Source organism: Ambystoma mexicanum, chromosome 1p (assembly GCF_040938575.1).
Source record: "Ambystoma mexicanum isolate Mex_15411 chromosome 1p, UKY_AmexF1_1, whole genome shotgun sequence".
In the NCBI taxonomy this organism is placed as follows: domain Eukaryota; kingdom Metazoa; phylum Chordata; class Amphibia; order Caudata; family Ambystomatidae; genus Ambystoma; species Ambystoma mexicanum.
In genome coordinates, this window is record NC_090921.1 from 495,232,316 (window position 1) to 495,259,097 (window position 26,782).

Consider the following 26,782-nt stretch of genomic DNA (forward strand, 5'->3'; position numbering starts at 1 on the left):
TGTTGTTCATAGAATAATAGCATCTGGCATCGCCAGAGCCTCCCAGGCCCATGAACATGCCCCAAAAAAGCATGCTAAGGGGTCCCAGCATCAACCAGGCCACACCAACAAGGAAGAAGCAAACTAGCGTTCAAGAACGGTCCTCCCGGTGCCTTTCGAAGGATCTCTGTTGCTTCTGCCATCTGTATGTCAGGGCCCGTTGGTTTTCGTGTTCATCGGGGTAGGTCCGCCGCACCCCTGGAGTGGCCCGGGCAGTCCTCACTGGAGAAAGTGTTTCCAAGCAAAACCGAATCATCCTCTAAAGAAGAGACCTGACATGGAGCATCCTGATAGTCAAATAGAAGTTTAAAGGAAACCCCATCTGTACGCAGTAGCATGATCACGCAGCCAAGTGGTAACAAGGCACATCCCTTGCCGCTTCTGTAGAGTAAGTTGCGCTAGGTCTTGGAAAATGTGGCTTTTTGCTCTGCGGAAGGTGTAATCCTGGAACCCTCTTGCCTTCTTCATGATGTCCTACTTCATGCAGAAAAAATTGACTCTAGTGAGGACATCTGATGAGAACCCTTTACTTGTTTGGTATTTATTTATTTATGGCATTTGTGGTATGCCCAAACCCTTAGGTATCACGGAGTAAGTTACAGAAGGTTTTACATTTATGGTTGCAGTGGAGGCAATGTTGTGTTAGAGGCAACAAGTGAAGTCTGAGTTTACAAATCAAGTTACAGTCTGGGCAGAGTTACATGGATAATAGACAAATTATTAATCTCGAAGGACAGTTCTTAATGAAAGCAAGCAGTAGGAGTTAGTTACACAGGATTGTCAAAGCATTGGTTACTGGTATGGGAAGTGGTTCTACCCTAATCCCTGTAAAAGAGCCAAGTCTTTAATGATTTTGTGTAGCTGGAGTGAGCAAGTTCTCCTCTTGGGGACACCGGGAGGGAGTTCCAAGTTTTTGGTGCTAGTTCCTGGAAGCTAGTTCCTCCTGCTCTCGTTAGTTTGTATCGTGGGACTTGGAGTTAGGAACTGAAGTTAGATCTTAGGGTTCTTGTCGAAGTCTTAGTCGTCACTGTGTTCGTAAGGTAGGTGGGGGCGGTCCTTGCCAGGCATTTGTGTGTGATACACAGCATTTTGAATAGGATTCTTGACTTCATGGGTAGCCAGTGAGCATCCTTTCTGATCTTTGAGATGTGGTCATATTTTTATATGCCAAGGGCTGCTGTAAGTGCTTTATTTGGTAGAAGTTGTAATTTGTCAAGGTTGGCATTCGACACGCCTAGGAGTAGCACATTGCAATAATCTAGTTTGGACAGTATTAGTGCACGTGCGAGGGTGATGCAGTTTTGTGGTGTCAGAAATTACCTACTGAGTGAAATAAGCTTGGCTGTGTATGCAGTCGCCGAGGAGAGTGAGCTGATGTGCTTAGTCATGGTTAAGTTTGACTGCAGGTACACAATGGTGATCGTAGAGTAGTCCTTGTGGAGCGCCTTGATTTTAGAGGGAGCACCAACAATGAGGATCTCAGTCTTTTTATCATTGAGGCAAAGACTGTTGACTGCCATCCAGTTCTGTATTATGGCGTAGATTTTGTTTATTAGGATAGTGTCTTGCTCGTAGTTCCCTGAGATAGGTATCAGAATCTGCGTGTCATCAGCAAAGTTTGTGTAGATGACACCCATAGCATCCAGGGCAGCGAAGAGGAGCTTAGTACAAGTGTTGTATAGTGTAGGTGACAGGCAAGAACCTTGTGGTACTCCGATGGGTACTGGAATAGGATCTGCTGAGACATTGCCTAGTGTAACTCTGGAAGTTCTATCTGCTAAGAACTATTTCACCCATGACGTGGCATCTTGGGAGAGATGAGTTTTCTGCCAGTGTAGTACATAGCTTATCGTGGTCCACCAAATCAAAGGCAGCCGATAAGTCTTTTAGGAGTAGAATACAGAGGTTACCCGAATCTCTAATGGAATCCATTTGGATTTTAAGATCCAATAGCACTGTTTCCGTATTGTGATTCGGCCGGAAACCAGATTGTCTGGTTCCAAGTAAGGTATTGGCTTCAAGATGTGCTTGGTTTTGGGAGTATGCGATTTTATCTATTATTTTCAACAGGAAGGGGACTGTGGTAATTGGACGGTAGTTGGTGGGTGCAGAAGGATGTAGTGTGTTTTTCTTTATTTTTTAGAAGAGGCGTAACCCACGCTTCCTTAATGCTGGTGGGGACCGTATATGTTCTGAAGCATTAACAAAGTTAGTGATAATGGGGAGAGTGAGTGGGCGCACTGTTTGATTAGTTTAGCTGGAAAGCAGTATCAATTACAATTTGAAGGTTTGCGCCCTGCTATGACCTTCTGGACTTGTGCCTGGTTAACTTGTGCAAAGTTAAATTGAAGATTAGGTTTGGCTGTCTTAGATTCCTGAGGTAGATTTGTGGAGCTATTGTTGGCTAGGATTTTTTGTTTGGCTAGAATTCTATCTTGTAGCTTAGATATTTGGCAGCAAGTGCCTTCTGAATGGTTTCACACCAGTCTTTGGTGGCTGGCATAGTATTAGTGGTGTGAATAGGATTTTCCAATTCTCGTAGTATCGAGAACAATTCTTTCGAGTTGGAGGCTGCATTGTTGATGCGCAAGTTCAGGTCGTTGTGTTCTATGACAGATTTTTTTGTATTTTTTAATCAATATCTGAAGTGTATTAGCCGCGTCTATGCTGAGTTTTATTTTTTTTTTGTTTTGTTTTTTTATGAGCATGTTCCAGTGCCCTTTTTTGCCGTCTGAAGGAGATCAGTTCTTGGTTGAACCAAAAGTTGGTGCGTTTGGTTAAGCAAGGTATTTTGGTTGTGAGTCGGCTACGAGATCAATGGTATTTTTTAGACTGTAGTGCTAGGCATTGGCAGTACTGCTGGGCTCAGCCGTTCGGTCTGTGGGTATCCTAGTGGAGAGGGCCTCTGCCAGTTCTGTGTGTTTCTGGTTTCTATGGGGTTAGGTGGGTTTGTGTGGGAGGTAAGTTTCTCTAGTGTGGCTAGAGAAAAACAAATAAGATGTTGGTCTGACCAGTTGCTATCTGTGATGGAGTCGATGGATAAGTTGCCATTCATGGTCAAGATCCAATCCAGGATTCTCTCCTTGGCATTGGTGGGTTTCATAACCAGTTGGGTGAAGTTCATGTCGAGCATTGCTGTCCAAAATGCACTTGCTTTGTGATCTTGGGGGGTCATTAAACCCTAAGTTAATGTCCCCTAAGATTATGAACTTGGTATTGGGTTTGAGAGAGGGTGTGCTGATTAGCGGAATATCCGATTCAGGGTGGCTAGGTTTGTTGGGGGCTCGATAGATAACAAGGATGTTAAACATTGTTTTAGGATCAGTTAAGATTTTTAGGTGCAGCAATTCGTATCCCTCAGTGGAATCCATGGGGCATGTTCTCAGATTTAAGCTAGTTTCAGCAATAATAGCGACACCACCTCCTTGAGCGTTGATGCGGTCTGCTCGAAGTATTATGTTTTCTGGGGGGATAGCCAACGCTAATAGAGGTCCAGATGCTTGGTGGAGCCAAGTTTCTGTGAGGACTAAGAAGTCCAACTTATGGTCTAGGATGAGATTGTGAGTCTCGATGGCATGAGCTCCTAGGTAGCGCACGTTAATCAGTGCGCCTTTGAGCATATGTGTATTTTTAACTGGCGAATGTGAGAGTGGAAGTTTAGTGGGTTTAGGTAGAGATTGGGGAGAGGGAGTTGGGGGTATTGGCTAAGCTTCTAGGACGAGAGTTATGCTGTGTGGCGCACCCTTGTTTCTGAACTTTATAGTGCTGTTTGGGTGAGCTGCTGCTGGTGTGGATATAAGTCAGTCTAGAGGCGAGTCTGTGTAATCTAGCTTTGCCTAATATAGGTTGTGGTATGGTTGTGGTAATCTGGATCTGAGCCTCGATGTGCGGGGAAGGGCCTGTGATCGGGGTGACGATTATGGACTTGTGGGTTATGTAGCTGTGCGGATCATGGGCAACTGCTAGCTCCTTAAGTTTAGTTGTGGATGATGCTAAAATTATCCCACTTGCTTTCTTATTAGGCTGTTTGGTGGGGAAGGACGCGGTATTGAGGAGAAAAGGATTAGGGCAGGGAATGAGGTGGTGGCGATAGCATCCTAGTCTAGCTAAGCCATTGTGCAGTGGGATGAAGGCACCCCCTGAACAGCTATCTGTGATCTGTATTTAAGGTATTGCGGGCATACTGGCTGTCGTATGGCGCTCTAGCAGATGAGAATGAGGATAGGTGCGCTATGCAATTTTGATCTGCCGCAGTGATGGTGCCTAAGAATGTCTAAGCACAAGGGTCAAGGGGGTAGGATAATGATGATTAGGTCTAACAAGAAGCGATTGCGAGCTGGTAGTGCATTACATCCATTTTAGTCCTAATAGTGAGATTACTAGAGGGCAATTCTGTGAGCTAGCTCAGGGCAATGGAGAAATTCTATACTATACATGTGCAGGCTGAGGAGAGTGCATGAAGTAATTTAGTACAGTAGAGCAACAAGCAGCAATGTAAATCAGAAACGACATACAGTAATGCAGGTCAAGACAGCAAGCGCGATCAGTGGTGAAGCGGTTCTATGTAATTTAGGACGAGCATACAGATTATTACCTTATTGGATGAGCATAGGAGGAGCACGATATTAGTAATCACACCATGAGCACTATGTTATTGTAACGTACTCCAATGATGTAATTTCAAGCAGGTTCATCAGGCATTACTTAAACATGGTGATATTAATGCAAAGAGTGATAGATACATTCCATAGGCCGTACAATAATAGCAAAATGCAAAGATAGAATCTAACATTTACTGTGCGGCTTGAGCGCTACTCACATAGATTGGGTTGCTCGATGGGTGGCTGGTTGATATGAGGAGAACACCCGATGTGTTGCTGAAGGATCATGTCCGCACTATCCAGGAGGCCAAGAATCTCCGGGAAGAGGTCATGTACATAAGACATAAGCTGAGCGTCGGGAACGGATTGGGGGATCCCCCGAAGCCGTACGTTTTTATGCCTCGACCTGTTCTCCCGATCTTCGATTCTCGTTCTCATGATCGCTTGCTTTTCTTTAAAGTGTTGATGGCATTCAAGGCGTTGCTCCATATCCGTTTGATCATTCGACAGCTCCATAACGGATCTCTCCATATCGGTTGGCCTGTCTCCCATTGATGCTACACTCCTACTGATTTCAAACATAGCCCGAGTGAAGTCCGCTTTGAATGCCGAGATATCCTGCTTGAGCACCCTCAGCACCTCAATTTAAAATTTTTGGAGCAGAAGATCAATGTCCATCTTCGTGGCTGGTGCAGGTTTATCCTCTTCGTCGAGCATGTCCTGGGAGGCCCCAGAAGTAACTACTTGAGCCTGCTTTTGCTGGACCGATGCGGTCAAAAACTCCTTGATGTCAGAGGATTTGGACTTCCTTGACTTGCCCGATGACATAATGAAGTCTTTGACGGGGGAAGTGCACCCCTGATCCTGCCAGTGGTAAAACTAGCTAGCAGCTGCCGCCCCGAGATGCAGCTGCCACAGCGCCTGCTGCCAGCACCCAGGTCAGGTGAATCCACACTGAATAACTGCCAAGGACACCAGACCACTAAAAAGAAACAACCCCCAGCAAGGGATGGCAAAACGCCAAAGCAGGGGGTAGCTCAGTGCCCGCCAGAACCATAAAGTGCTATAATTCCCTTAAGCAGGAGGAGGCATCCAATGTATAAATTGAGTGCTGCGTAGGCGTTTATTAAGCTGAGAATCACCAGCATCTGCCATGAATTCCAGTTGGGATCCGATCTGGAAAATCACATAGTAGCTGCAGAGTGAAACACCATCAGTAACATAGAAGGGACCACAGCCGCTGATGCCCCTGACTGCGGAAATGAGGGAAAACAAGCTGCGGTGGCCCCCCTAGGCAATCTGGGTAGTGATGCCGCAGGCAGCCGAGTCTAGTGTTCCCCTATTCGTGGCCTCCCGCATAAAATAAATAAATAAAATACATGAAGGCTTGGCCGCGTGGTCGCCCCTGCTTCACACCACAAGACATGTGGCGCTTGAGTTAGAGCCCGAGCTGCACTCCGTTCAAACCCCAGACAGTTCAGCTCACGGCCAGAACACCACACTCCATGGTCCTAGATCTCAGCAGCCCTCGCAGCTCCGGTTCCCCTGGAGCGTGTCCGTTGCGGCCCGCACAGCTGTGCCATCTTGGAGCTCCCGCATGCCGTTTCTCTGCCTCTCAGCAGTGGCGGGGGACACCTTGCCAACAGGGACGCCTCTGAGCCCCAAACTGCATCAAAACAGGCACAAGGCAGTCACCCACCCAGAAATACCAGCTCCGGCTGGGCTAAGGAGGGCTAGAAGCCGCTAAAGTCTTCCGCATTCGCAGGAGCCGAGGAGAGCGACTACATGCCTTTCCAGCTAAACCACAGCCCCATAAAACTCCTGTTTAAACTGTGGTTTTCCTTTAACGAGAACAAAATCAAGTCTAGTCCCCAGCCAAGTCAAACAATTTCTTGGGGCAATCGTTCAGACCGAGGAAGCCTTGGTCTTCCCCTCCGAGAGGGTCCAAAATATGCTGCATCCAATTCTTAGTTACATAGCTGGTCGCCTGATAACTGTCTGAATGGTAATGCGCCTACTAGATATGATTGCTTTGTGCATCTTCATCGTGCCACGCGCAAGGCTACGCATGTGTCCAATACAAAAGTGGCTAGTGAAACAATGGTCTGGAGCAAAGGGACGGTCTAGTGGTGATTTTGCCGCTCTAATGGTGGACCAAAGAAAACATGCTAAAGGGAAAGTCTTTTGTCACCCTTCCAACACAGGCCACACTATCAACCGATGCATCGCTCTCAGGCTGAGGAGCACATTATCTCCACCAAACAGCACGTAGTATGTGGTCACAAACACTAACAAAGAAGCATATCAACGTACTAGCATTGTTAGCGATCATCAAAGCCCTGCAAGATTTTCATTACCACTTGACTGGGAAGACTGTACTAGTCCTCACAGGTGGCACAGCCGGCATGTTTTACATCAACAAACAAGGCAGAACACATTCACTAAGTCTGCCCAAACTAGCACAGAAGATCTGGACGTGGTGCCGCCAGAGGAATATTTACCTAATATCTCAACACGTTCCACAGGAACACAACTGCCTAGCAGACACGCTAAGCAGAAACGCAGATCTTCCCTCACAACACGAGTGCGAATTACATACAGATATTGTCAACATCATTTTTGCACAATGGGGGCAGTCGGGCATAGATCTGAAAAGGCAAAATGCCACTCCTACAGCTCCAGGTTTCCCCAGAAGGGACACCTAGGGAACGCACTGTGGATCATTTGCGTACACTCCCTCCCACTACCCCCCTCCCCCCCAACCAAGACTATTCCTCAACAGAGTAATCCACAAGATGCATCAGGAACACTTAACGATCCTAGTTGCTCCAATGTGGGTAGGTCAGACATGGCACTCCCACCTAGTCAAAATGTCAGTTTTCCCACCAATTAAACTAACCAACCCTTACAACATGTTGTCACAGAACCAAAGGACAGACCTCCATCCACCCCTTCACATAATCAACTTAGCAGCTTGGCTCCTAAAGTCAGAGTTTGGGAATATTAACTTACCCAGCAGATGCATGGACATTTTAAAAGAGGCATGTAAACCAAACACAAGGCACTGCTACTTTAATAAATGGTAGAGATTTGTCATGTGGTGTAAGAAGCCTGTTAACCCCATTGACTGCTCACTTCCTGACATAGTGCAATACCTGTTGCACTTATTGGACTCAGGCTTAGTCTTCAACTCTTTAAAAGTACATTTAGCTGCTCTATCGGCTTACACTACTTCACAAAGTAAGGTTTCATGGTGGAAAATTCCAGTCGTGAAAGCCTTCATGGAAGTAGTTAACAGAATGTATCCCCCACATGGGTAGGGTTTAAACATAGTTTTATGAAATCTCATAAGCCCTACTTTTAAACCCATGCATAAAGCAACCCTCAAAGATCTTACTTATAAGACAGCCTTTCTTATAGTCATCACCTCTATAAGAATAGTAAGTGAGCTTCAAGCATTATCGGTCTCATTTGTCACAATACATAAAAACAAAGTTGTCCTAAGAACTCACCCACGCTTTGCACCAAAGTTAATTTCCAAGTTTCTATTGCACTGCCAGTGCTTTTTCAAAACCCTCAAAACTCTGACTAAAGAAGCCTCCAATCGCTGGATGTAAGTAGTCTTGTCCTCTTGACAGGACTAACCCCATCAGAAAAACTAACCAGGTCTTCATTTTCCTAGCTGCAAGAAGGGCAGGAGATTCTGTTGTCAAATCAGTCATTTCTAAATGGATTGTAAGTTGCAAACAGCAATGCTACAAGCTAACAAAGTACTGCCATTTACACCTAGAGCACACTCCACACTTGGTACTCTGTCCCTTCTAACAACCCACCTCTTTCTCTGGGTGCTACTCCCTAGTCTATGCAAAGAATGTGATTTTAAGGAGACCTACAAGCCTCAGAAGGCAAATATTACATACCTGTAATCGTCTTTGTGATGCTTTTATCTGCTTAGATTCACATACACCTACCCTTCCTCCCCTCGTTGGGAGTATAAGATACATACACAACTTAAACCTTCATTGTGCTCTTACTTCAATACACACTTCATGCAGCCTCAGGTCAGAAACAAAACCATATGAGGACCTTGACACGTGAAAGAACCGGAGTACAGTGTGCAGGATAGTATTACAAACATGCCTTGTCAACATACCTGCCGAAAACAAGTCCTGCAATACTCTGCACTAACCACTAGATGTCAGTCTATGCAAAAGTGTTTAAGCAGATAAAAGCATAAGAAAGACGATTACAGGAATGTCATATTTTTCATATTTCCATTTAACGTGTGTTCACTGATTGGTCTCCTTCGGAAGTGATCTGTATCTATTACCCAGTGTTCACCCCTTCCAAGAGCAAGCCTTACTGCTCAGTCAGTGAGAGTTTGGTCTGTCATTATTAAAAATCCTACTGGTCTACTTAAGGATGGGCTAGAAAATCCCTCTTAGTGGACACCAAGGTATCCACCACCCGATCTGTCTCTTTCATCCAGGTGGTCAGATAGTGTTGGGAAAGATTTTCTTTTTGCTTCTTTCCTCCCGTAGACTTCTGTAGCACACTGTTTCTTTTTGCTTTGTTTTGAACCCTGTCCTGAAACGTTCTGGACTTAAGTACCGCCCTCTGGCATTCTTATTGGGAAACAGACCAGTCCCTAAGTCCATTAGTACTGAGAGACTGTCTCTCTTTGTGACTATCTTGTATTGTTACAATTGCATACATCACCTTACAGTGAAGTGCAGTTAGGGTAATTTTATATCGTTATAACCTTTTATATAATCACTTTCTGGTTACATTTACAATGTACTTATGACAAGCTGGTGGCAGCAGTGATATTTTTACTGCTCCTGGAACTTTTTTACTTTTGCATTTACCGCAAATGGCTACTAATGTTGGCTAGCACCCTAAGAGGGCCGTGCCACAAGATTTTTTACTTGTTTTTTTTGTTATATTGGTATTTGCCTTCGTCCAGCCTTCTCGGGTCAGGAAATGCCTTATATGGAATACCCGGGTACAGCTGTAGCTTTCGCGGGCTAAGGGGTGGTTTATGTGTTTAGTCAGTGGAGGGCACTGGAACTCTCTAGTCCTTGTCCTAATCCACATCCCTTCTCCCTGAATGTCTGTTGCTGGGCAGATGTTGTGGGCAGTGGCTATCTATTATGGATAGCCACTACCTGTTTGAATGGGGCCGATCCTTACAACTGGTGGACTTGGGCATGTTCTGAGTCCAAATCCTAGATAAAAGGAGGGCTCTGTCAGCCATTCGACAGATCATCCTTGGAGCCAAGACCTCTACACAGGCCTCTGACGACCTGAGGATGATGCCTGCAAATGACCAGCATCGGCTCCAGTTCTCCTCTGTCCTGTTCTTAAGAAGACCCTTGTCTGTGCCCTAACTCCTGTACCTATGGGGACAAGTCGCGCCCCCTGCTCAAGGATCCATTCCTTCTGAGCCTTCAGAATTGTGGCGGGACCAACCGGTGGACTGACCAGTTCTCTCCTGGACTACCTCGTTGCAGCCGTCGCTGTTTCGAGTGCATCATTGGAACTTTGAGGATCTTCAACGTGTGTAACAAGACGCTTGCTCCTGCATTTTCAGCCTTCTTGCACGAACAGAAGCTGTGCCGGGCCTGCTCCTTTGTTCAGCCATTGAAGATTGCCTGACGCCATGGACCGTGGTTACTCCTTTTGCAACACTCCTTCGATCGCTGGAGGAGTCCTCAGGTGGGCACTGCCCTGCAGAAGTAAGTTTTAATCTTTCTCCATCTGGGTGTTCTACTGGAAGCTGTCTGGAACTGATTTCTAAGAACTGCGATTGACAGATGTTAAATCCTGCCTCCGAAAGTGACCTCTGCACCAGCGACATCTGGGCCTTCCAAAGATTGTGTCCCCAAAGGATTTCGGAACATCAGCAGTCATCTCTGGAGAAATCAGAGTCAGGGGGGTAAGTTTACATATCTGTTTCTGCCCCCATGCCCCTGTTCTGCGTAGGGTTACATGGGCATAATGTCCTGCCCCTAAACCCCTTTGGTCCGTGGAGGCCTGGTCAAGAATCACTTCCTAGGAGTACCATAAGGACTAGGATTGGCTGAGTTTACTTTCCTGAACTCTATCTAACTTTTTGAGTCATGACCACTGGCATCGCCAATCTCTTAATACACATACCTGTGATGTCTATATTTTGGAACTGGTGACTTTTGAGCACACAGCCCAGAGCACTTTAAGTTTGGACTCCATAAGAACTGGTGTAGCTGTTCTACCAATATCCTCAATTGTTCTTTCTGTTTCTAATTCATCTGAGTACTTACCTGCCTTGCACTGGGCAAAGAGTCAAATGCTATTCCGTTTCTCCAAAGGGTGAATGTATTTTACAGTAGGCCCAAAAACCGATTGGAAAAATCAGTTGATCAAAGTAATAATGGAGGGCACGATTTGTAAGAGAAAACACTTTCATACATGCAAATTATGGCCGGGAGGGTCAGTCAACTCCTTAAAACTGAAAACGCTCTCAAACCACCCACATTGAGTTACAGTATTTAAAGACAAAAACTGCAAAATTTGAATACATTCCAAATTTCAAGTACATGTTAATCCCACGTTCCCTATTGGCCCCGACCTATATAAAAATCTAAACACAATATACATCTGCACGCTCTATTGGTTAGTACATTACCGTGACCATCCTAAGTGCAGCTCCCTACGAATTATCTAATTGTGCAGTCAGCAGAAAATACTCCATCCTGTTTGGCTAATGCTATACACGTAACATTTACTAAAATGGCATACCCTCATTGATCAAAAAAAGTTCACGTAACTTCTGATGTGCAGTCGCACCGAAATGACCCAATCATATAGTGAGCATGAACAGTGAAGTCAGCAAATTAGACACAATAATATCCTCTGCAGTGGTAGAAGTGTATGAAAAGAAGTAGTGGAACTATGTTCCCCGCTGGCCTGCCCCCGCTCCTCACAAACTCTGTCGCCACGCCCCCGCACAATCAAAACCCCCAAACAAATGCGCTTGCTGTGTAAAAGAATGTTTAGTGCAGTGCACTGAAGTGCAAGTTTCAAATGCTTCTTACACTTTTATTGTGAAAGAAAATCACCCCGGAATGTTTCTTTTTAAAATAAAAGTATAGGAACAGTAAAACTTAATTTAAAAAAGTAGAGGAGCACCACTCCTGCCACTTAGACCACTGATCCTCTCCCATGAGCTCAGCCAATTTGGCAATCCAGACAGTTCTCAGGCTTTGTAGCAGTTTACCATGCAACACTTTTTTCAACTCCCATTTATAAACATGTTGCTATCCCTTGCACGCATTCTTCTGGCTATAACTTGGGAACCAGGTGGTTTCATAAGAAACGTAACTGATGCTCCACTCTTTGGAAATTAATTTCTCATATTTATTTGTACAACTAGGCCATTCTATTGCAGACCCAGTTGCCCCAACACTCCCTAAGGGGCAGTATAACCATGATCTAGTTTGATGCTTTGGCAAGGTCTCCACTCAAGGCTTCGTTGCACCAAAATATGCCCTTCACAACTATTGTACTTCTCCATCATCAAGAACACAAACCGTTATTCTACATTTCACTCAAAGCTCCTGAGAACAGCTAGGCCGTGCAACAATAACTATGTGTGCTTCACCTTGCCCTTACTCCAAGGACCTTTGAACGCTAAACACTTGCTAGGGCAAGCAGGAATAAAGTTAATCAAGTGGAAGGGCAGAGGCTTAGATCTGCAGCCTAGTGCTGTGAATGGCAGAAATCTAGAACTCCGACATGGCCTAGTTCAAATTGGCATTCTGGCTAATGTGGCAATAGGCCATTATGCTAATGTAACCAGTAACAATATCTTTTGCTGCCCATCATCCCACCACATACTCTGTAGCCTAGTGCTCTCTACAACGTGGCAAAACAAAATCCAATTTGAAAATGGCCTGAAATGCTGCGACAAATGTTAGGTTGTTGTGACTTCTACAATGCACAGCTGCCATTTGACATTGTCTCCAGGTGCTCAGGCGGATCCGAAAAGGAAGGGGGTTGGGATGCTTAGTAGGGTTGAGATGGACAACTGCAAGAGAGCTTTGATGTGCTGTTCATAGCTTCAGTTCGGAAAAAACGGTCATTGTGTGCTGGTATGGTTTTAGTTGATTAACATAGTGTAATGTTTTGTGTGTGGTTGTATGCAGGTGTTTTCATGTGCTTGTTTGGTGTTGTGGAGAGTTGGCAGAGTGCTTGTAGTTTAGGAGTTTTGCGGTGAAGCTCTGGGTTGGGTGGTGGGTATGCAGAGTGTTAAGAAGTTTTTAGCAGGGTTTGCCAGGGGTTGTCAGGGTTGTTTTGCGCTGGGTTAACCATTCAGCTTATTTTTGTTTTTTTTGTTTAGCATCAGATATTTCTTTGGGTGGTCCAGTTTCCCAGTGTTTTCTTGTGTTGCAGTGGTGGGTGTTTTCTCTCTGGTGAGTTCATCAGCTTGGTGTGTTAAAGAGCCTTATTTATAAAAGCTTCCTTAATTGTAGGTGATGTTCTGCTGTTTGTATTTCCTTTGGGAGCTAGTTCTGTAGTTTCACCACTATGCAGGAGAATGCTGATCCCCACATTTTTGTTTGCATATTATTTTGGTTTGAGGTGGATGTTGTTACTGGATCGTAGTGTTGGAGTTGGTGAATGCTGTTCCTTTTTCATGAATCACTCTGTGTGTTATGCAGAGAGTTTTGTATTTTGACTGGTAGCCAATGCAGTGTTCTTAGTGCTGGGGGGATATGTTCTCTCATAGTGAGTCCAAGGTGTAGTCTTGCTGCTGCATTCTGTATTCCTTGTAGCTTCCTCACAAGTTATTCTGGCATTCTGAAGTAGATGACTGTTGGCGTAGTCTAGTCTTGACATGACGAGATAGATGACAGGGAATTTTCTATGTGTTAAAGGGAGGTAAGGAAGTATCTTCTTGATTGTGTGTAGGTGGAAGAAACATTTCTTAACTAATGCGTTGACTTGTGGTTCTAGTGTTGGTTTGTTATCCATTAGGATTCCAGAGTTTTTTACCACTTTGAATGGTTATGCTCGTTTCCTAGCTCGGTGGGCCATGGAATGTGATTGTTGTTCAATGAGTCGTTGGTGCAATTAGGATTTCTGTTTTGTCCGGGTTGTGTTTATGGGCTCTTGGTGCTCATCCACTGGTCTATTTCAATGAGGCAGTCAGTGAGTGTTGGGTTTTGTTCTTCGCTGGCTTTGATTGTATAGATGATTTGAGTGTCCTCTGCGTAGTTATAGCAGGTGAGATCATGTTTTTTGATGAGGTTGATCAGGGGAGTCATGTAGATGTTTAAGAGTAACAGGGATAGCGATGAGCCCTTTGGGATTCGGCATGTTGTTTTCCGAGGTGTTATCTTGGATGGCGCTATCCAGGTTGTTTCTGTTCTTTCTGTCAAGAAGGACTTTAACCAGAGGAGTGCTGTGTTGCCAATCCCAATATCTTCTACTCTTTTGATGTGTGTCGTGGTTGACTGTGTCGATGGCTGCTGAGAGCTCGAGTAGTATTAGTGCTGAGTTGAGTTTGCCTCTGCGTTCGTCTTTAGCTCGTCCCATAGAGATAGTAGTGCGCTTTCCATTCCTCTCAGGGGCCTGATGCCTACTTGTGCCTGATCCAACAGTCGGTTGTTTTCTACATATTCCAAGATTTGTTCAAAGATGTGGTTTTATAGTAGTTTTGCCGGGTAGGTGACATTTCAAATTGGTCTGTAGTAGCTTAGGTCTTCCGTTTTTCCCAAAGAATCTTTGAGGAATGGCTTGATGTAGGCTCATTTGAAAGCTTGTGGCATGGCTCCTGTTACTAGTGAGTGGTTGAAGAGGTTGCAGTAATATTCTGCTCGTAGTCTCTGGGTGAGGATGATCTTGTAGACTTCAGGGTGGATATGGGTCTGCCGGAAATCCCGCTCTTTTGCTTTTTCTCACCAGGCTATTGAATTTATCAGATGAGATTGGCAGTAGGTGGTTTAGTCTAGTAGGTGGTTCCAGTGTTGACTGGTTGAGGTGGTCAGTGGTGCCTTTTGGCTTACTATCTATGATTTGTTGGATGCTGGTGATTTTATTTTCGAAGTGGTCTGCAAGCTCATCGCATCGCAAGCCTTACACCAGAGATTTCAAGTCGGCCAAAGGAATGCCTGTTAAGAGTCAACAAACAGTCACACTGGGTGAAGTCCGGTTCAGCGGCTGTGGTTCCAGCACTCGCTCAAAGCAACATCACTGCTACTGAGGCTAAATACCATTTGCCCCATTCCCAAGAGCAGGACATTGAAGAGTGGGATGGTGAAGTCCTCTGTGAACAGGAACTGGAAAGACTAGCAGAAAGTGGTGACAGATCCAACATGAAAATCGTGCAGAGAGGATGAGAGTTTTTTGATTGCGATGGGAATTTTATGTATAGAGTTTGACTCATATAGGACAAGAAAACCTAATAAAGTGCTGTAATTCATATGTAAGCTAATGCATTTTTTTTCAAGGGATTTGTCGTGTTCTATATTTTTGTCATTCAGTGGCAAGTAAGTACATTTAAAAGATCTATGTATATGAAACATTTTGACTCTCCTTGGATATAATTTCTGTAATCTATCTGATTTAGCCCATTGTCTGAGCGCTTTTTGAAGCCCCCGTAACATGAGGTGCGTCTCTGCCAGCTTCCCCATGTGTAATTATTCTGCATGTTCTGACCAAGTAACCCAGCGCTACCCACTTGCATGATTATTATTGTAATTTACCTGATCTGTCCCTTTGCCTGTGCGCTTGCTGCAGCCCTTGTAACATGAGGTGTGTCTCTGCCAGCTTGCCTACCTGCAATGCATCCACATGATCTGACCAGGTAGCCACCTGAGCTGCCCACTTACCTGATTATTTCTATAACTTACCTGATCTGTCCCTTTGCCTGTGCGTTTGCTGCAGCCTGTGTAACATGAGGTGTGTCTCTGCTAGCTTTCCTACCTGTAATGCATCCTTATGTTCCGACCAGGTAGTCCTGCGCTGCCCATTTGACTGTTGCCACCCCTCAAGATAGGGCTGAGCATCATGTCTGTGCCAATTACACTGTCCTTATGCATTGCATGCCACAGCTGCCCCGCTATTTTGGATCAGGCAAACTGTATTTCGAAGGGATTGTGTCCTCCGACGTATTCATTATCTTGATAGATCACTTCCAGCTTGCTGGCCTCGTAATTCTTTTTCAGTAGAGGGCGCTGCGCGTCAACGTCCCTCGAGTTGGTGTCCCTCGACAGCCTCCATATTGGCGCCGATGTCATCCTGCGTATAAATAGACTCGCGCAGCGTCCGTTGCTCAGTTCCGTTTTCCCGGGCTTCGTGGGCCTCGGAATCGTGTTGCTCAGTTCGTTAGTCAAAGTATATTACTTATTCCTCGAGTATATCTTACTCGTTTCGATGGCTTCCTCATCTGAACCGTCAACACCACGGTCCGGCTTCAAAAAGTGTCGAGATTGTGGAAAGAAAATGTCGTTGACGGATCCTCACGGGATCTGTTTGCGGTGCCTGGGATTGGAGCACCATTGTTCAGAATGCGAGGACTGCATGTCCATGACGACGAAAGCCTTGAAGGAGCGTAAGGGGAAGCTCGAAAGAGGTAAGACTCTTAAAACTTCTACTTCTTCGAAAGTTTCCTCGGCAGAGTCGACTCATCTCTTCGCCGTCACGGTAAACATTCTTGTTCGAGGTCTCGAAGCAGTTCCTATCACTCTTCGAGATCCAAACATTCAAAAAAGAGGCGTCGAAGATCTCCATCTTCTTCGTCTTCTTCTGTTTTCCCTGAAAGGGTCACCTGCCCCACAAAACATAGCTCTCCAGCCAAGTGGGAGGAAATCCGTAAAAAGATGCTTGGCGTCTTCGAGAAAGCGGCCTCGACCCCCTCGGAGACGGCTAAAGGTGATACCCTGGGTGAAAGACCCGAAAAGTCGAAACGCCGCGAGTCGTTGCACCCGGCGAAAGAGACTACTCGATAGCGTCCCTCCCGAACCCTCGAGAAAAGGCAGTAAGACTGCGTCATCGACATCTTCGTCGAAGGCCCCTTCGACTCATAAATCTGCGCCATCGACGCCATTATCGAAGGGCCCATCGACGCATAGATCGGTCGAATCGACGCCGTCCTAGACGCCGATAAAGGAGAAACCTACGACTGTCACTACCTCGCAGTCAATAGTCTTACCGAGGGCTCCTATCATGACCTTGAGAATGTCATCGATAACCTCGATGACTCCGAGTAGGATTCCGATCCTCTCGAGTTCTTCGAGGTCGCTTCATACCTTTTCGACGCCCTTTTCGGTTTCTTCGAAGCCTTTGACTTCCGCGTCGACAACGTCGATGTTTTCTCAACCGGTTACCACAAGCTTAGCCCCTTCTGCTTTAGAAATGGGTATTAAGCCTTTTCCAAGGTCAGATTATTTCAATGCCTTGTCCTCCATTTATGAAGAAGGTGAGGATTCTGATCAGGAAAGACCTTTTGGGTTGCAGAGAACTACAACACCTGTACCAGAGGAATTTATCTCTGAAGAAAATAGGTTGAAGGACCTGCAAGATTCCTTGCATGCTGCAAGTGGGTTGGATACTTCCCCAGAAGTAGAATTTGCCAAACCAGACCCAGGGGAACATGCTGAGACCCCTTATAGAACTTTAATGGCCAGAATAATAGAATTCATGGGTTGGTCTACACGTTTACCTACTTTTCAACAAGATGATCCTACAGACATCGAGATTAAAGGCCCACAGGAAGATCCTGTGGTTCCATTCCATACTGCATTGCAGAGGAAAATATCGACCAACTGGAAAACTCCTGAGGTTATCCCAGCAGTTAACAAGACACTATCTGCCAAATATAGGGTATCTGCTTCTGACCCTGAATATTTGTCAAAACATCCAACTCCAGAGAGTCTGGTTGTTCAAGCAGCAACTTCATCGAACAGTAGATCTGCATACCCTACTGTTCCACAAGACAGGGATAATGAGAGATTTGACGCTATGTCAAAAAAGGTCTTTTCTGCGTGTAGCATGGCACTTAATCCATTAATGCTACTTGTACGCTCGCAATATTCAGCCATACACTTTGGGAGTGTGCTTCATCAGCGGCTGACTGCCTCCCGGCAGGAGAAGAAAGGGAAGCTTTTCTGAACATCATTAAAGATGGTAAAGACGCAATGTGCGAATCCCTTCAAACTGGCATTGATTCTGCTGACAGTATCAGCAGGGCCATGGTGGCAAGTACTACAATTCACAGATTTGCATGGTTGCGAAGTCTGGTTTTGCTCTAGATGTACAGGCCAGGCTTTTGAATATGCCCTTTGACGGCTCTTCTTTATTTGGTAAAAAGGCTGATGACAGTCTAGAGAAGTTACAAACATCTAAGGCAGCAGCAAAATCCCTTGGAGCTGCAATCCGTCAAACTCCCTATCGCCCCTCAGGAACCTCTTGGAGAGGTAGTTCCTTTTGTTTCTATTGCGCATTCGGAAGAGGCAGGGGACAGCCGGCTCAAAGAGGCTAAAAGAAATTTACCTGAGGTGGACGGGTTAAAAGTACAAAAGCCGCAGCAGCAGCAGGTGCCTCTTTATCCCTCGGCATCTGCATCAGCCGCTTCTAAACTGCTCTGAGGACTCTCCTCACAAAACACCAGTAGGGGGCAGGTTAACTCAACATCTGATGGAATGGCAGGCTATTACGTCAGATGCTTGGGCATTGGAGACAGTTGCCCAAGGTTACTGCCTGCCTTTTCTATGCACCCCTCAGTCATCCACCGGGGAACAACTCTTTGAATTTTCCAGACCCGCTCCTTTTGCAGGAAATTCTAGACCTGCTGGAGAAAGGTGCCATAGAACCGGTACCTGTAGCGGAGAGGAACAAGGGTTTGTATTCCCCTTACTTCTTGATACCGAAGAAGGACGGAGGACTATTGGACTTAAGAGAATTGAACAAATTCCTCAGGAAGGACAAGTTCAAGATGGTAACTCTCTCTCAGATCCTTCAGGCCCTCCAGCTTCAGGACTGGCTGGTATCTCTAGACCTTCAGGATGCTTATTTCCATGTGCCAATCCATCTCAAACACAGGAAATAAACCGAGGTTCGCAATTGGCAACTCTCACTATCAATTTCGAGTACTGCCATTTGGGCTGACCTCCACCCCGAGGGTCTTCACCAAGCTAATGTCGGTAGTGGCTGCAAGTCTAAGGAGGGAAGGGATCCACGTCTACCCCTACCTAGACGATTGGTTGATCAGAGCAGTATCTTCGGAACAAGCTCAGATCCAACTAGATTATGTCTGCCACTTCCTTCACAAACTGGGCTTCTCCCTCAATTTAAAGAAGTCACAGATGATACCATCACAGAGACTCCAGTTCATTGGAGCGGTCCTGGACACTTCCCTGGGGAAAGCCTCGCCACCAGAGGTGAGGGCTCAAGATATTCTGCAGATGGTCACCAAGTTTCAAAATGCCCAACGTCTCCCAGCCTTTGACTTTTTGAGGTTGCTAGGCCTCATGGCATTCTACATTTTCCTTGTGCCAGAGGCTCGCCTGAGAATGAGATCTCTCCAGTGGGCACTAAGAACTCAGTGGTAGCAATTCTCAGGGAGAATGACAGATCTCCTTCAGGTTCCGGACAAGGTGGCTCAAGACCTTCAGTGGTGGGCCTGTCAGGAGAACGTTCTGAAAGGAGAACTGTTTTGGCAACCATGGGCGGCGATAACAGTAGTCACGGATGCCTCACTCACGGGGTGGGGAGCCCATGCCAACGACTTGACCATCAGCGGTCGTTGGTCTCCATCGGAGTCCAGACTACATATCAACCTATTAGAGCTGAGAGCAATCAAACTAGCGCTAAAGGCTTTTCTGCCATCTGTACAAGGGAAAAATGTCCTGATAATGACGGACAACACAGTGGCCATGCACTACCTCAACAAAAGGAGGCGTAGGATCACTGCCAATGTGCAGAGAGGCGATGCAGCTCTGGTTTTGGGCAATCCAAGAAGGAATCTTTCTATCGGCAGTTCACTTAGCCGGAGAGAAGAACTTGACAGCGGACGCTCTGAGCAGGCAGAGCACAGTCTCTCACGAGTGGGAGATAGCTCAGGAAGTCCTTCAAGAGATCTTCGCCCTTTGGGGAACCCCTCAAGTGGATCTGTTCGCCACCAGTATCAACAGGAAGTGCGATCAGTTTTGTTCAAGGGAATTTCCCCCGAGAGGAGCTCTAGGGGACGCGTTCGTAGTGGACTGGGAGTTTCCACTTCTGTATGCGTTTCCTCCAGTCCCTGTCATTCCTCAGATGATCAGGAGGTTGAGAAGATTCCGGAAGACTATGATCCTAATTGCCCCAGACTGGGCCAGGAGAACGTGGTACCCGGACCTTCTGGACATGTCTATCTGCCCTCCAATTCGTCTTTCACACAGGGAGGATCATCTCTCACAGAAGGGAGGTCAGGTTCTCCATCCAGACATCAGAACCCTCAACCTTCACGCTTGGTTTTTGAAAGGTTCAGATACAAGGATTGGGACCTCCCAGATGACGTCATGGAGGTGTTGCTTTCAGCCAGAAGGCCAGCAACAAAGACTTCATACCGCTGCCATTGGAACAAATTCTGCAGCTGGTGTAGAGAAAGGAATATTGACCCCTTTTCATGTGGTACACCAATGGTGCTATCCTTTGTACTCTATTTGGCGAATTCAGGTCTTCAAGTTGGTACAATCAAGGGCTACCTTGCAGCGCTATCGATCTTCAAGCGCACTGCAGAGGAGCCATCATATTTCAAATTACCATTAGTAATACAATTTCTGAAGGGATTAACTAATGTCTATCCCCCGAGACCGTTCCAAGTTCCCTTATGGGACTTAAATTTAGTCTTGAATTTCTTAATGGGTACTCCTTTCGAACCACTCCACTCTTGTTCGTTAAGATTTCTCACCCTTAAAACTGTCTTATTAGTCACTTTGACATCTGCCAGGAGGGTGAGCGAATTACAAGCCCTATCTTGCAAACCCCCTCATACAATTTTTCACAAGGAAAAAGTTGTCCTGCAAGTGAAGCCTAATTTCCTCCCAAAGGTGGTTTCTGAATTCCACATCACTCAGAAAATAACCTTACCCTCATTATATCCTCCTCCCCATCCAGGAAAAGAGGAAGAGAGGCTACATAGGCTGGATCCAAGGCGAGCCTTGAGTTTTTATATCAGCAGACTGGCTAGGATCAGGCAAGCAGACCAGCTGTTCATAGGTTACACAGGGCACAAATTAGGATTGCCCATCACAAAACAGACCATCTCCAGATGGATAATTTTAGCCATTCTAGAATGTTACAAATTGGCAGGGAAAGAGCCCCCTCAAAATCTTAGGGCTCATTCAACCAGGGGTATCGCAGCCTCTTCGGCCCTCCAGAGAGGGGTACCAATTCGAGACATATGTGCGGCTGCCACATGGTCGTCCGCACATACCTTTACAAAATTCTACAATCTGGATTCCTCCTCTAGTCAAGAGACTAGATTTGGCAAAGCTGTGTTACACTCTGTTCACTCTTAAAAGGGAATATGACAATTTTACTCCCACCTCCGTTTACACTCCACTGCATTGGTAGTCTATCAATATAAGGGATACGTTGGAGGACACAATCCCTTCGACGAACAAGTTACTTCTTACCTGGTAACGTTCTTTCGATGGGATGTTCCTCCGACGTATTCCTTATCGCCCCTCCCATACATCCCCTCAGTAAATCTTCCCTTGTGGTTGTAGCTTACGCTCCTTGAAGGTCAATAACCAATTCATGAACAGATAATTCCAAGCTACAAAACGGAACGGAGCAACAGACGCTGGGCGAGTCTATTTATATGCAGGATGCCGTTGGCGCCGATACGTAGGCTGTCTACTGAAAAAATTATCCGAGGCCAGCAAGCTGGAAGTGATCTATCAAGATAAGGAATACGTCGGAGGAACATCCCATCGAAAGAACGTTACCAGGTAAGAAGTAACTTGTTCGTCTTTGCTAGCACTTATGTCACTAAGACATGTATGTTTTGTCTGTCTCTCGCAAGCACTTATATAACTAAGAAAGCCTACCTAACAGCGCCACGATGCCCAAGGGCAGTTGTGCGCTTTACAAATGCAAATAAATAAACATTTCTTTCTCGGTGTTGCTTAATTTTGTGATCCATTCGTTGCAGAATGCTTTTTTTGATTTGAGTATTTTGACTTTGTATAGTCTACCTCGAGATTTTATGGCTTATTGTAAAGGCTCCCTCCCACTACCTTCCAATCCTTACCAGGTCTATTAATAACAACTTCCAGTATCATGTAAAAAGAAAACCAGAAAGTCTCAGCCTTTTCATACATATGAGAATACTGAGACAAGGAGGCTGAAGGGAGCAATGAAGATCCACGAGACTGAGAAGTACAGTACGCGCTCTAGTGTTCACGAGCATATCACAGGTGCCGTGACATTTAAAAAGCGGAACCTGAATTGAGCAAGAGAGAGCTACCTGGGGAAGCTGTGTCCACTCTTCGCTGACCTAGGGACTGCTGAGCTGCTGGAGAGAAGTCTGTAGAGCCAACTGCTTTAGAGGAAGGCAGAAGGAGGAAGGCTGCTGGAAATGGTTTGCCGTGCTGGGACTGCACCAGAAGAGAAAGGCAAGTCAGGTTGGCTGCCGCGGGAACCAGAGAGCAGCACTTAAGCCATCCAAGCACAGAGAAAGTCTCTGCAATCAGGCGGGAGCCGCGAAGGACGTGGAGACCGGCGAGTGTAGCCGATGAGCCTGCAAACTGGAGGCGGAGCACCGAAACGCCTCTCTAAATCTACCGCAAGAGAAAGAAGGCTACAGGAAACCAGAGATGTGGAACCTGAAGGACCCAAGTAATTGACTAGACGTTTCTTTACCAGCATAGAGCGGTGGACTCTTTTCTACCTTACACAGGTATACTAAACCAGATAAGATACTAAATCCAGTTTTTAGCTAATTGATGGTATTTCATTTTTATATCAGCACAATGGGCCTCATTACAAATCGCCCGGTATGGAAACAACGGTGGCGGTAAACCCGCCGCCACCGTTGTTTCCATGCCGGGCGATCACAACTCCTGCAGGCGGGAGGTGATGTTCCCACCAGGTCTGACCTGGCGGGTTTAACACCGCCCGCCTGCAGGCGGACGAGGAAACACCGGCAGCATTACAAGATGCTGCCAGTGTTTCCATGATCCCCATTGAGTCCCATGGGACTCAATGGGAATGGGGATTAACACCATTCCGCCTCCGTGATTCCCGGAAAACCGGGGTTGTAATACCCCGGTAATTCCGGGAATCACGGATGCGGAATGGTAATACGAGTCCGGCGGTAACCAGGCGGTTTTACCGCCACGGTTACCGCCGGACTCGTAATGAGGCCCAATGTCTTTTTAGCACTAAGATTTTAACTCTGCAAGACACAGCCTCTTCAGTTGATTGATTACACCTCTCCTATTCACAGGAGAAAGCGAGTTCTGATAGAAGTAAGATTCAAAAATGTCATTACAAACAGTTCATCCAGGTGATTATTGCAATTGGAATACATAACCGACAAAATTATTGACGTTAACAAAATAATAATTTGAAATCTAATATATGATCATTATTATTAATTATAGAAAAGAAAAGGAGTAACATTGCATTGAATTAAAAGCCCCGATAAAGAGAATGGTTTCCGAAAACCCGCAGAGCAGACATTTAAGGAATTAGGACACTACCATCACTACCAATCCATCAATGTGTAAAATTGTGTAGGATTTGATTGGGAATAATTGGACCAATAATTGTACTATACTTTCTGGAGATACAATAACGGAAGTAACTGTATATTTATCAAGTTCATTTCTCTTTCTTTTGTAATTGAATTTTGTATTGAATTTGCTTTATAAAAACAAAATTAATTTTATGTGTAAAATATTGAATATTGTTCATATGAAAACCAATACACAGGCATAGTAAAATTACTTTTACTATAGAAACATGTTCACAGTGGTATTATTATAAAATGATACAGTAAACGGCAAATATTTGGTTGTTTTGCAACATATATTGGGGTTGTGAGGGACGGAAGAGTTCCACAAAGTTGTGGACATCTGCTGTGTGTCACTGGGGTGGTTAGGCAACGTAACAGAAGTATGTTAAAAGACAGTGAATTGAATATAAAAGAACATGAGACATGAGTTTGCCGAAAAGGAACGAATGGAAAAGAGTATAAGAAGTAAACACTTTTTACAAGTGTGTGAAAGGGAAGCAAAGCCAGAGAGAGGTCAAGGGGAGAGAAGGATAACCGATCGCCATGTGAACTTTGTGAAACCAAAACAGTTGCATGTGGATCAAAAAGACTAACACTAAAAGCCATGCAGGAAAGTATACCAGGCAAAGTCAAAGTTGGCTAGTGTATAAAGCAAACCAGATAAAGAAGTCTTGGCAGAGGAATATGCCAGTCCAAGACAAGACTGAATAAAGTTAAACTGAAGTGGAAACGCAAGTTGTTTTTTATTACAAAGTGTTTTGTTGCTAACCAGCAACCTTCAAAGAAAATTTGGACCCTTGGGAATCTTAAAACCCTTGAATAGGAACCTGGGGAAGGGAACGATCCCCTGGAATGGTGAACCTTATTAGTGGGAACTTTGTGTTGGATTATATCCATTGGGAACTTTGTGTTGGAACATATCCTTTGGCAAATTTGTGTTGAAGTATCTATATATTTCTTTTGAACTTGAACATTTGTGCACCTTTTAAGACCAGAGACATTTCCCCTAGCAACTTAGTTACTTTTAGAATGTGAGGGCAAGGATAGGATTTCGGACACAGGGCAGTTTTGCTTTGGACATCTTGACATTGGACAGATTTGATTGAGGTATCGAAATACCTCTTAGAATAGGGACAGTGAGGCATTTTCCAACCTCTTTTTTCATTTAAATAAAAGTTTGTAACCGCAATCATGATTTCTCTGTGTCTGCGTCTCATTCCTGGCTCCTCGCAGTCGGCAGTGGTGCACTTTTACCTTTATTTAATTTTCTGTGAGGAATAGCATGTCTATCCCTCCATCGCGTAGCAAGTCGTATATTTCTGCTGTTGTCTTGGATTTTGATCTGGCGTTGACTAGGTTGCAGTGTATCATTATGTTTCTTCTGGTCTGTTTGGTCTTTGGCAGTATATTTTGGTAATTCTTTTGGTCATTTTTTCACCAGATTGCTTTTTCGGGTTTGACAGAAACACTGACACTAAAAAGGACCAAATCTTTATGCTAATAGAATTTCCGGAGCTTGTACTTCCCTTCACGTTTAGGGCTTTGCACCTGCATCCTATGTATTTGTTTTAGAAGTGTGGGTGTGACAATGTTCAACTAAATACTTTACTTGCTTAGTGTGTATTCTAAAGGCCTAATAAACTGTTGTTATTTTTATACTTGACTCTCTTGCTCTCTGTTCACTCGTTGTAGCCCTTGACCACTCGCACTCTTCCTGGGACTAAGCTTTGTCGCTCAGCTACCTTACATTGATTGGATTTGGCTTGACTCCCAGTGTCTCCTGGTTCACCATAATAGTGTGCCCCCCTTCTCCAGAATCCTTCCTCGAGGGCAGATTTTGGAAATCCATCTTAACAGATAGCATGCAGAGCTTCTTTCACTGGGGCAACAGCCCATTGCTTCCTGGAGTTTCCACAGGTGCATTTGTCTAGCTTTCATAGGGTTTTAGTGGCTGTTTGCACTGCTTAGTTCCCAAATTAAGTGTCTGTTCACCTAGACATTTGATGCTACATCTTGCATGTGGTCTTAGAACCTTTTATATAATGCCACTATCTGCCAAATGGTGGCAATACATAGCAAACGGTCCAATAACCTGGCATTGTTTGTCTGTATCTGGCAAATGATATTTAACTAATGGTGCTAGGACCTAGACACTTCATGGTAATACCTGACAACTAGTGAAAGTACCTTGGCAAATTATATCAATGACTTGCAAATGTTCTTAATATTGGGACATATGATAACTATAGATGGGGAGTATGTTGGCATACAATGGCCACCTTTAGAAAATATACAAAACTCCTGATATGGATACCTGAGCATATAATGGTGGGCATATGATGGCATTACCTGTAAGGTGTACCTAGCCATATGTTACGCAATAGCTGGTAAATTGTACCTTGATATGAGATGATAAATAGCAACACCGTAAACAAGCACACTTTGCAAAAGCCACAAATATCCTTTTCATTACTAGTTTTCCTTTTGGTAGAAGAGCTTTTTATTTAGCCGGGTCTGTGGCTCAGTAGACTAATGCATCCACTACAGGGGCCTGTGTTTGACCTCATGGTCACAGGTTCGAATCTCGGGCAGCCCACTAAACCCTTCATCCTTCCGAGGTCAATAAAAATGAGTACCATTGAGTTGGGTAACAATAAACATCTGTTATCTGTCAATAGCACCAAGATGCACCTCTGGGGTTGAGCGTGCAATCTACAAATACACATTTTATGTTATATTTTTGGGGATGTGTTAAAAATGGTTTTGTAGTGGAATTGTGGTTTGGATGAGGTTGAACAGTGTTACTTATCTGCTCTTTTCTTATTTAACAAGGCCACCCCTCACCAGGGTATGTACTCTCGCGAGGAGGAATTGCTTCGAGAACGCAAACGGCTCGGTGTCTTTGGGATCACCTCGTATGATTTCCACAGAGACAGTGGCCTCTTCCTGTTCCAGGCCAGCAACAGCCTTTTCTACATCCGGGACGGGGGCCAAAACGGATTCATTGTAAGTAGATTATACTCACAGCTCAGCTACAGTGGACAATGCGTTTGTAAGGTCACATTAATGTGCTTTCTGGCGTGTGTGTGTGTGTGTATATATTTCTGATGTTTGTTAATCTGCTTAGAATCACATGCTGTGCATAGGTCCGACATCCAGTGGTCGGACCTATGCACAGTATAGGAGTATTGCATTTTGTTTTTCGTAGTCGAAAAGGGGACGTCGACAAGGCGTGTCTGTAACACTATCCTTATAGTGACGTGCGTTGTACCCACAATCCCTCACGCGTCGAGGTTCCTCAGATTGTTTTTTTTCCGCCCAGCTACTGGTCGCCTTTATGCGGAGCTCCTCGAGAGACATTGCCAAATAGTTT

The 26,782-nt window shown here is 45.1% G+C and overlaps 1 protein-coding gene across 4 annotated transcripts in view; it reads left to right on the forward strand.

Annotated features, from left to right (window-relative positions):
- Window positions 1–26,782, forward strand: part of DPP9 (dipeptidyl peptidase 9) — a 1,325,370-nt gene that overhangs the window by 416,942 nt on the left and 881,646 nt on the right. For all 4 annotated transcript variants that reach the window (XM_069649353.1, XM_069649356.1, XM_069649354.1 and 1 more), the window contains one exon: window positions 26,242–26,415. In XM_069649353.1, the coding sequence (XP_069505454.1) occupies window positions 26,242–26,415 (174 nt within the window). The remainder of the gene's footprint in view (window positions 1–26,241; window positions 26,416–26,782) is intronic.